The sequence below is a fragment of the Coffea eugenioides genome, chromosome 8, assembly GCF_003713205.1.
Source record: "Coffea eugenioides isolate CCC68of chromosome 8, Ceug_1.0, whole genome shotgun sequence".
Classification (NCBI taxonomy): Eukaryota; Viridiplantae; Streptophyta; class Magnoliopsida; order Gentianales; family Rubiaceae; genus Coffea; species Coffea eugenioides.
Window position 1 is genome coordinate 44,515,170 of NC_040042.1, and position 12,225 is coordinate 44,527,394.

A 12,225-nucleotide genomic window follows, 5' to 3' on the forward strand; every position below is an offset into this window, starting at 1 on the left:
AATCCAAAAAACTATTCATGTATTGGATGAACGGTTTCAATTCATAGGACTATTCCTATAATGAATGTTTAATAGAAATGATGTACTTGTGATTTTGTAGTACCTATATATTTATATATATATATATATATATATATAGGTACCCTGGCACTTCTTGGGATGGTTTTGATTAGTAGGAATAATAAGCATATTATTCTCTATTCCTCTACTTCTTTCTCTAATATTTCAATCCCTACTATAATAGCTTATTTTATTAGTTTTACAACACCAATACATAGAATCTACAATTTTGATGTTACATACACATCACCAGTTGCAATACAAGTAGCCTATACAATACTCCATCTATCAATTATGTAGACGTTGCTGTTGCCTTATATTTTATAATTTCCAGCCAGCATGAAATAAAATGTGTTTTAGAAATTAAAAAAAAAGCAAGAAAAACAATAAAAGAAGTAAAGAAAAACAAATCATACAATATTACATAGACTGATAAATTGTTCTTTTTTCTTTGGGGGGAACAATTCTAACTTTTGGGAGGTCCGATAAAGAGTTGTGTTTCTACCTCCTTTACCTGTCTCAGTGGCAAGGGTTGTGGACTAATCGATAGTTCCAATTGTTGCTCTTCGTACTGCAAATTTTATTTTTTTTCAAAAAAAAATGTAAGTTACTCAATAAATAGGTTAATTTGGCCTACACAAGGTGCATTTATAATTTTACTGTTAGCACTAAAACTTGTAAAAGAGGTGAATTTAAGATAGAAATTTATAGATCTAGACCATACGTAATATCTTTTTCCCCCAAGTTTTTCCATATGTGGGAATTCTTTTATTTGAAAAAAAAAATATTTGGATATTCAGTTAAAAAGACTATTCTAAAATGAATTTACTCGCTTCTATTATATATCCATACTTACCCAACATCACAAAGTTAAAATAGACTTTTCATTTAGGGTATATATAAATTAATAACGTCATGAGTAAAAAGAGTAATCCACCTTTCCCCGCAATTCTGCATTTTCCTTTCTGAGAATTTTCTCCTGAATTTTGAGAAGACATGCAAAGAAGATTAACAATGGCGATTAACATGTTATGCATAAACTATATTCCTGACCAAAATGTCAATAAATGAATAAGCAACTCAAAGGCGTATTTTTTACCTCTTCTTTCAGCTGATCCATTCGCTCCCTGAACAATAAACTCTGCAGAAGAATTGGATGTTCGATTTTGACCGTCAAATTCTACATTCTGATCAAATCATTGTAGAGATGCCTATTGCAAAACGTACCTTTCTTGACCTGATGATGCTTAAACTTTTCTCCAGCCGATTTTCTATCTGTTGCAATTCATCAACACTGGAGGAATCTAAACCATCTCCCAAGAACCTTCTGCAACATAAAAAATTTACATTTATTGGTTTTTGTAATCACCAAAAACTGTAATCATTCATGGTGTTACACAATAAGGATGAATCGTGCTTAAAAACTTAAACAAATGTGTCAATGTTAGGACAACAACCGTCGAGTTTCCTCAAGGATCTCAATTTTTTTTCTCAGGATTGCAACCTCTTCTTCGAAATGCTGCACGCATAAGAATAAGCTCAGCACGAATCCAAAAAGGTAGCAGAATAAATTCGTACACAAGATTCTTTAAGTCAAAGAATCAGTTGGCACTGTAAACATCCATGATCTTGAATGAGATTCCCAGAATCAAGAGATCAAGTGAATGTAAGACATTGCGGCTATTCAACAATAGTTGTTTTCGCCGGTCCAAAAGGATCTTGAATGCAAGACATTACCGCTATTCAATAATAGTTCAACAGGATCTTGCCTCCCATTTCGAGAGGGCCAGAAGGTGAATGTCAAGGAATAGCTTATTTTGGACATTGAACGCAATTCATAGGCTTTCATGCAACTAAAATTTGGTACCAGAGGGAAAAGTAGATTTAAACTCAGGACCTCTAATTTCTTGAAACTCAATGTCAGGACACAATTGAACCTTAATATGCGCTGTTCAAAGAAAATTCAAAAGGTCATTTCACATGGTGCATAAAACTCAACAAGATGACATTCTTCCCCAAAAACAAAGCAAGTTATATATCATCAAAATGGTAAACACATAGAGCAGACGCACAAAAAGCACATATGTTCAGTCAAGGGGATGGGGTGTGGGGACGGTGTGGAGAGAAGAATTTTCTCAGTACGAAACTTTCTCCGTGTAAAATATTTATAGATACTGATTAATCCCATAAGCATAAAAAGATACCGTTGCTACTGCTTACATGATCATTCTCCATAAAACAACGCAAGTGAAAAACAGTTGCAGCCATATCCACTAAACTGCAGCAGCAAATCATATATGGAAAGAGATTTCTTAGATATGCTGATCAATTTCTGACCTGTGCTTGTTCCATTCTTCTGCTCGGACATAGATTCTTGATATTCTTCTGGTAGCGCTGTATTGTACTTGTGGCACTAAAAGCATTTGAGGGAACCGCCATGAGGTCAAAGGGACAAGTTGCAAGTAATAAACTATTTCTTGTGTAGCAATTTATGTAATAACAAAAGAGCAATCAATGGTTTGATTCAGTTTCCATTCGGCAAGACCCAAATCCTATGAAATTCAAGATACAAATGTGTATGTACTTTAACGCGAGGAAAATGATATGGTGCTTACTGCTTAACAACAAATGATTGTTTTGTTTAGAAGATAGTAAGTTGGGTTATGCAACTAGCAAGTCTCATTGAACGACAGGATATACCCACTTATCACCAAAAAAAGAAACTAATTTCGTCATAACTAGGAAAAAAGCTTGCTATACTTGACAAAATTTGCCACTCATGTTGGGGTTGCTTGGTTCCTTCAAGGTACCTCAAAATTATCCTTTACACCGATACACATGTATACGTACAGTCATTTTACCTTTTAAGGCTTCTTTTGGATTACTAAAAAATGAGCTAATTATAGTTTTTAGTTCAAATTTCAGGTTATTTCGATGTATCATCTTACTACTTGTAGCTTATTTAAAGTAGAAAATAATAGTACTAGTTGCTTTGTTGAATGTATTGGAACTTCTGAAAAATTGTATGTGAAAATCACAAACCATCTAAACAAAGCTTAGTAAAGACAGTAATCAGCCATTCTTACTTTGTTATCAAAAATTAAAAGAAACCACATTAAGGGTCTGTTTGGTTGGATGTAAAATGTTTTCCTTGGGAAAATATTTTCCGTGGAAGTAATTTTCCATGAAAATCATTTCCCTTTCATCATTTTCAGGTGTTTGGTTAGCTTATTGAAAATATTTTCTTACTTCATTTTTCTGGTGTTTGTTTAACTTTTGAAATATTTTCACTTTTATCTCTATCTTTACTTTCTACACATTATAACTACATACTTCTTCCCATGCAAAATAAGAAAATTTATCTCATTGTTTAACTTTAAAAAATCTTGGAGAAATGTATATATGAATAAAAAATATCTCCTTAAGCAATAAACAAATTGCTGGCCATTTAGTGTCAAATATCAATCACATGCAATGCTTATTATGACATATATCTTGCACTCTCACTGCTAAAAATTTCTCTAGAAAAGAATGTCCCTATTATACATAATTAATTACTAACATAGGATGAACAGGATGAGATTTTTTTTTATTTTGAATATACTAGGGGGAGAGTTGGGTTGGGTGGTACGGGGGAGGGAGTGTAAGGAAGAGGTCTTGGGTTCGAGTCCTCCTGTTTACACTAAAAAAAAAAAAAGAACATACTACAAGATGTTTTCAGTAAGTTTGGAACATACTACAGGCGGGATGCATGCATTTCGGAAAACAACTTCAGTAAGTTTGGAAGGGAAGTTGTTTTCCATAAGATGAGTGAAAATATTTTACATAGGAAAATGTTTTCAGTAACTTTTGTGCAACCAAACACGGGAAATTAGGAAAATATTTTCCTGGAAAACATTTTCACCCGAAACAAACGGACCCTAAATGAAACTGCACGACACGACGGAAAGATCAAATTTAGTGAAAATTGATTAAAATATGTATTATACTTCACTACAGAGGATTAAAACTGAGCAGTGATGTTAAAATCAACTAAACTGGGGTGGTGAACCAAATCTAGCCTTTCATCTAGTTTCTATCGAGAAGATCCTTCACCATCAGATAGAGGATTTGAACTTGCAAATTTGCGAACAGTGTTATTTGAACGCTAAAGGTACATCCACGTACTTAAAACTGACATGTTCCTAAGCGTGGTAACAAATTCTTCTTCTAGTTTTTGTTGTTTAATGGGACAACTAGTAAAAGGAAATATGCTAATAATAGCAGGAGAAATTTTGGGTAAAATCACACTAACGCAATTACATCAACGCACTAGTATTATTCAGGGAATAATTTTAGGGTAAAAAACAAAAAAATCTCTGTGGTAAATCTAATATACAGAAATACACCCTATGGTTTCAAAACGTACAACATGACACATCATGCTTTGAACTAAATTGTAAAGGTGACGGAATCCGTTAAATTCAACGGAAATGATTTATTGGAACCTAAAAAAAAATTTTTATCCCTAATTTTTAACAAATATATCTGTTCTTCCCCTTAACCCTTAATTCTCTCTATCTAGAGAATAAAACAAATGATTTTTTTGAACTATCTTTTGTTTAATTATATCAGGGCATTTTGGTCATTTCGTCTATTTCCGTTAAATTTAACGGATTCCGTCACTTTTTCAATTTAGTTCAAAATATGGGGTGTCGTGTTGTACGTTTTGAAATCACGGGAGGCTTTTTTGTATATTGGGTTTACTACGGGGAGCTTTTTTATTTTTTACCCATAATTTTAAAATAAAGTTTCTAATCCAGATTTCCGACATTGTATCAGTTCTCTAATGGATCTAGAGACTTTAAACTAACTTTTATCCCCAGATTTTGTTTCTTTTTTTTTTCCTCTCGTTATCAGTTCTCTAACTGTTGTCAAGAAACTTACTTCTGCCCGTCAAACTTTACTTTCTTCGTCATCAAACTTAAATATCTCACAAAAGCAAATCAGTTCACTATTTCAGTCCTTAGGTTGGCATTTGGCAGCAATGGTAGTGCAGTAGAGTAGATTTCTTCATTAAGACCAAGTACACAGTTGAAACCAATAAAGCAAAGACATGCACCCCATATTACACCGTAGGAGCCAGGAAAATATTAGGGGCACAAATAAAAGAAACTCACTAATGTCTTATGAACTTATCAAATTACTAAAGTTTTTGTTACTTACTAGCGGTCTATAACCCCTTAAAACAATGGTTTCAATTGTAATGATAATCAAACATATGGATTATACATGTAATTTTAATAACAGTTGTTATCAAAAGACACCTGCATATTGACCTTCTACAAAATAGTGAAAGAAAAAACTATAAATTCTTCTAAAATCTAATACCTAATTAAAAAATTTTCTTTGACCAGTTTGGGCACATTAACAAATTAATGATGTTAAAACAAACTTTATTTTGAAAATGTCATATTTAATATGTATTTTTTTGGGTCAGCGGAGGAAAATGCCTGCTAATAATATGGAGACCTGCTGCCCATGCACTAGAACCTAGTCATTTCAATATGCCGTTTGAGGATAAACAGTTCTCGATGTCATTAATAGCTGTTTGGGATGAAATGAGATGGAGAGAAGAGAAAAGAGATATATATACACACATATACTACCTCCCTTTTTTTATAACTGACGTTTAAGGTTTTGCACACCAATTAAGAAAAGTTTTTCATTGTTTAAATCTATACACTACTTTCCTTTTGTACCCTCATTAATTGTCCAATTCACCCATGTTTTCTCTCACTAGAGTACTAAATGGTGCTGTTTTACTAGGCCAAAAGCAATGCAAACTAACTAGGAGTAGTAATTAAGAACCCTGTATTGGAAAAGAGAGATAAAAGGGTAAAATTGTGAAAAAATAATTAATGCTGCATGGGGATAGTAAAACGACAGATAAAAGTACTTAAGAGCAAATTTCTTAAACGTCAGTTATAAAAAAAGGGAGGGAGTATATAACTAAAGAGAGCGAGATGGAATGATAAAAACTTAAAGAAAACTTTCTAAGATAAATGACCTCATTTGTCCCTCACTGTTAACTCATCATCCTATTTTGTTTCTTTAAGGTTATTAAGAGTCTATTATGTCCTTTGACTTATAAATTAGGTTTCAAAAGACCCCTAGAAAACATTGTGTCCATATTGATATAATGGACGTCAATCACGAAGGAAACATGAGTTCTCCATGGCCAATAGAAGGAAAAACTTTTTATTACCAAAAAAAAGAAGGACAATGTTAAGTTTCTGGATCTGTAGCTCTAAGTTGACCACAATAGACCAAGTACATGGGAGGAGAAGAATCCTACCACTTCTTGCATTATTGCATTATTGCATTATCTATACATCCTTTTTGCTAATCACATAAAGAGAAAGAAAGAGCGGCTGAGATGGAGAGAAAATGAGAGAACAAATGGCCAAAGCTATAGGTTCAATAGCAAGAAAGGAAATGAGAGAGAATATTGATGAAATTACTTGGCAGTGCATGGAAAAAGGCCAAATAACTAATAAACGAGTGCATATTCTTCTAATGGGAAAACTTAAGACCATACTTAGAAGTAGTTTCACACATTTACTTTATCCATTTGATCTCTAGCGCTTGCCATTCTATATATATATTTATATATATATGCGTATACAAATTTAGAAAAAATGAAATTGATTATCAAATTTTGCCCCAATAGTGCAATAGATTTTTGTAGGATCCTTTCCCTCTTATTTACTCAGTCTGTTTAGTCTGTTGTGATCAACCTAGGGGATGGAGGTTTAGGCTTATCGTTATTGTCATCTATTGCCCTAGGAGAACCGAAATATCTCTCACTTGATTGACATCTATTAAGTCAATTTGGATAAAAGTTTGCTTAGGGACCTTTTAAAGCACAATACGTGATTTGAAGAACATAATCGGTTCTTTCAAAGCACAACAAGGCCATCTATTGTCAAATTGGTGTCCTCAAAAATAATAAAGTAATCCAAACAATTGAAAATTTTTCTTATATCCTGTTAGTTATTTAACAATAAAGTTATCTGTTATTTCCTTGTTAAAGTTGAAAGTAATCCAATGCAAGTAAAATTTGCACCAAAGCAGATAATAACCATGACATACGTCCTTTTGTAGAGGAAATTAAGCACATGGCCACTAAAATTTGTAACTACCAAGATATAAAGTCAATAGAAAAGTCTTGGATCCTGAATAACGTCAAATGATACCACCGTATCGTCTTCACCAAAGATATGCATTTCATTGGAACTTAAAGTTATATTTAGCATAACATGTTAATTTAGGAGTATTAAGGAAAGCAAAGCTTCAAAAAATGACTATTATTTTCCTACTCAGACATTTTAAGATGTTGTGTATTGTGCTAAACCATGACTCCGATAACAAGAATGCATTCTCTAAATCTTGAAAGTTCGAGGGAGTTTTATCATTCCACAATGTGCTTCAAATGTGTCAACATTAATCTTACTTACACTAAGGATAGCCAAATTTGAACTAGCTAAAAAGCTTAAAGTTTCATAATATGCATATGTGATGTGACCCTTACTGCACAAAAAGAAGATAAGAGGAAGCCAAATATTTCCATCGACTGTTTAAAATGTTTGATTATACTCCGCGTTCAGAGAACACTTGTTTTCATCACGAATGCTGCACATTATACTTATTGCTATGTATCTCTCAGGTGATACTGGACTACCTCATATTTCATGGACAAAACTTATGTATATCTTATTATGCATAAAATTTTTTTGTAATTTCAACCTAAAAACCTAGAATGCTAAAACAAGTTGCTTGATCGGATGTAATTGCACCAACTTAAAATTGAGAAATGACCTAAAAATTTTGTGAAATGATGCATTCCGTGGGGAACATATTACTTTAAGAGACGGTGCCATTATGTAGAAGTGATGATCACCATATTGGTGATGTATTTCAGGATTCATGGATATTTAAAATTAAAGATCCATTATCACGTATTTGTAATACTGTAGGTTATATTTCAACTTTGACAAGTTTAACACGAAACAATCAGTTTTATGCAGTAATTAGCATATAGTTAGACAAATGAATCAAGCAAGAGTGAAAGTTGAATATAACTCTTAGATCCCACAATTTGAAGACATTGACCCAGAGACCATGAGTCATGACTATAAAGTTTAAATGTAAGAAATGAAAGAGGTATTCCAATTTGGTTTGTCGTATTGGCATCTACTGTACACTCTAAAATCCCCGATGATGGCTTTGATTAAAGCACCAGACTAATAATATCAATCTTGGGTTAATGTTTCCCATCTCTTTGGCCTATAGTAGCTTTTTGTCGTCATCTTCTTGTCCCTTTTGCTTCGAAGCTCTACTGCTCATAGTTATTCTTCATGGTTTCTAACTATCAAGTCACCTATTGTATTATTCTCCCTCGCTCACTTATTTTCAGATACATATATATGATATCTTTTTGTCCATACAATGAAAATACCCACTGCATGTGTGTTTAAATTTTAATATGAAAGCAACTGCTATGCCTCTTCTGATACCGAACTTACCTTCTTAGTGTGATGAAGTCTGCACATTGTTCTTCATTAGTTTGAGAATCTATAAGTTATCAGAAACGAAGTAAAAGAAGCCGAATTTTTAGAAGATTACCATCCCTAATTAAATCCGGTATAAGTAGTTTGAAAGGGTTTATTTTGTTGTTGGCTTCCTTGAGATTAAAGCTCACTGTTGGTTCGCATTGTTTCAACAAAGAAGTTAAACATTTGAAATTTTCTTGGAAATAATCACCTCCTTTCATAGCACCTGAGATGAAACTTCGAATTGCTGGAGATTTGGTGATATCCTTTTGTAGTTTCATGAAAGAGGAAAACTCGTGCATTTGATTAAATAATATTTCAAGTTTTGATAATACATCATCACCTTTGGCTACATTCACTAGATTCTCATTTAGCAACATATATATCTTGAATTCTTGATCTATCCCTGAGCAACATATATAACTTGAAGCCCTTGATCTATACATAGTCATACACCCCTTGCCTCAGAATATGTATTCGTTGACTGACTGCTTTTAAATGCTTCAGTATGGTAATGCTAATAACGTCCTTTTCCATAGCCCAAAAAAGTTGTTCTTTTCTGTAACTTTCAAAGCACTGTCTAATATGCTAGTACGCAGGTACACTTGATTGCAAAGATTAGATGTGATGATATAGCCAGACTATATGCACGTCTACTCTTACTGGTACAATTTTGACTTACCCAAATAGCTTTAACTTTAACATGCAAATCTTCACAAGATATCGGATTACCTTATTGAAAAGTTAAACTATATATACACCTATGGTTAAGAACAAGCTGCCAATTTGGAAGAGAAGAGATAAAGCTGACTTTTAGGAGATGAGAAGGTTCACTTCCTCACGGTACTAAAGCATATGGGTCTGGTGTGGTTTCACATTTTCAAGAACAAGTACAAAAGCACAACACCTTCTTACTGGCTTCATTATAGACATAGTACCATGTCCACTTGTAAGTTGTATATATACATACATATATATATATATATATATATATAGATAGAACATACACTTTTTATTTAGATTGTAGAAAAACAAGTATGATAGCACAACCCATTAAATAGAGTATTTACATAATTAGGTCCTCTAAGAACTACTGCGAAAAGCTACAGCCTGTTGGGATGAACTGCTGTATCTCGTAATTTATGCTCTAGGAAGATAACTCATGTTACTGATTTTTATTTTCTTTGAAGTTGACAGCTTGACATATAATATCATCAATAGTTGAAATGCTGAAGAATCACTACTTTTGATGACACTGGTATCTCCCGTACTTCCTCAGATTGTGTGTATCTTGTCTATAGCTAAATTTGGCCGTGCTTCCAAGGATCTAAGATTTCCACCTCCGGACCAAATAATATCAAAATCCCACTAAAGGCGAGGGGTAGAGATACCATAGACAAGGTACCTTCAGACAAACTAATTGTTGGTAAAAATTGATTATATCATAGAAGCGGGTATAAAACAAGATAACGGGTCCCTTGGCTCTCATAAAGGCTTGAGATCATACTTGGAATGCCTAATGACCACTCCAGTGTAAAAGAGAACATAAACTTTGATGAAGGTGATGTCGTTTTTCGATGTTGTGTAGTATACTAAAAAGGAGGAGCGAAGGAAAATTAATAACAGAGAGAGAGAGAGAGAGAGATTTTGAGCAGATGATGCGCAGATGTTAATGGTTGATGTACCTGGAACTTGAGAACTCATAAAGCTTCCCTTTTGGGGAGAAAACGATCAGTGCAACTTCTGCATCACAAAGAACTGATAGCTCAAAGGCCTTCTTGAGAAGTCCACTTCTCCTCTTTGAGAATGTCACTTGTCTACTCGTTGCATTTTCAATCCTCTTCAGCTGAGTTTTCCCTCTCGCCATTCTTACAAATTTAGATAACAAAAAGAGGGCCAAAATTGAATCCACCTACAACCCTGAAAAAGAAATCGATGATTCCGTTAAGGGTTGAAGTGCAAGCAACCAAAAAACACTCGATCAAGAAAAGTTTGAAAATAAGCACATGAATTAAAAAGTTTCCAAAAACAGAAAGAACCGGAAGGGGAATGGAATTGATCGACCCCAAAAATGGAAAAACCAGACAAAACCTTTTCTGGGATGTCTCAGATCTGCAAGATGGGAGATGAGAAAAGCTGGAAAATGCTGGGTAGGTGAGACGCTAGCAGAAACCCTAAAGAGAGATTTTTTCAGGCAAGATGTGCAGAGAAACGATATTCCTCAAACTCCTTGGTCTTTATGAGTCTCATCTCCCAACCACCGAATATATGCAAAACACAAATGATTAAGGAAAGACTAGCAAGGCCCCAATACCTCATCCCTTTTCTTCTTTTGGTAAACTCGCGAGAAGCACGAAAGAGACCCCCCTCCAAAAATGAAATAAAAGGGGAATATTTATTTTTATATATTTGTATAAATGGCAGGTGGAAACTCGGGGGCAGCATTTTTGGTTATTCTTTCTAGTTTCTAGTAAAAAAGATGCCGAGGGGACCAGTACATATCAATGTGAACGACGCAAGTTTTCATGCTGTTCGCTTCGTGGATCGACAGATAAGCAAAGGTTTGCCTTTGGTCATCACAAGTCAAAGGTAATTTTTTAGTATTTTCCTATGTAGGTTCTATGACAAGTCTCGAGGCATTTGGCCCTTTTCTTTCTTTTTTTTTTTTTTAATAATTAAATTCCTCTCTCCGAATATCTGAAGTTATTAAATGCTCTTTTCACAAATCCAATTCCGATTATTCATTCATTTTCCCTTGTTGGTATATTCGTATTGTTTGCTCACATAGTACTTATTGTGAGGATCCCAATTCATCGTGCATTATTCACCTTCCCAAAATAGCATTCCGCTCTCATTATTGCGTGCAGCACCAAAATTCTAGGCTAGGCTGTCTAAATGGGTTTCACCCAAAAATAAAAAAGATTGTAAGTAGAAAATTTAAAATTTAAAATCTTTTACTCCGAAAAGGAAAAAAAGGCTTGCATGCAACGGAAAGATCAGTCTTACAAGGAATTGTTTGGAAACTGTTATGATAGATGAGGATGACCCAATTTGATGGATATTTAGCAAGTGGCGCTGCAGCTCTATTCACAATGAAGACAATCAAATGAAGAATATAGAGAGAGTTTAGTGACATTTATGCGCCATACACAGAATTTTCATGTGAACCAGTACTTTTTTTAAGAAATAATAAGGACAAACGCTGGTTGACATTAACTTTTGCAAAAAATTATGACACTAGGGTTAGGTAATGGGCCAAAAACTTGATGCAACAGCCAGAATCTAAACGTGTTAAAATTTCCTGTAGAATTACCAGAAGTAGAAGCAAACTAGGACTGGATAGGCCCCCATCCCCCCCCCCACCCCCCAAGAGAAAAACAAGGCCAACCTGTTCAAGATATTTATGCACTTTAAAAGGGTGTGATAAACAGTCCCTTAAGAACCAGCTGGAGGAACAAACAGCTCTTGTGAGGTGTGCTTCCTCTCTCTCTTTTTCTTTCTTTCTTTCTTCCTTGGGATAAACTAAAACAACATTCGATTACCTAAAAAGGATAAAACAGTGGATTGACGG

General features: G+C 34.0%; 1 protein-coding gene across 1 annotated transcript; it reads right to left on the reverse strand.

Moving 5' to 3' along the window:
- Nucleotides 1–209: 209 nt before the first annotated feature.
- On the reverse strand, nt 210–10,971 carry LOC113781643 (agamous-like MADS-box protein AGL19). The gene is made up of 8 exons (XM_027327601.1): nt 10,746–10,971; nt 10,340–10,574; nt 2,398–2,473; nt 1,518–1,579; nt 1,288–1,387; nt 1,160–1,201; nt 998–1,039; nt 210–631 (listed from the first exon to the last, which is right to left on the reverse strand). The coding sequence occupies exons 2-8, from the start codon at nt 10,519–10,521 to the stop codon at nt 527–529; spliced, it is 609 nt and encodes a 202-aa protein (XP_027183402.1). The 5' UTR covers nt 10,522–10,574; nt 10,746–10,971; the 3' UTR covers nt 210–526.
- Nucleotides 10,972–12,225: the final 1,254 nt, after the last annotated feature.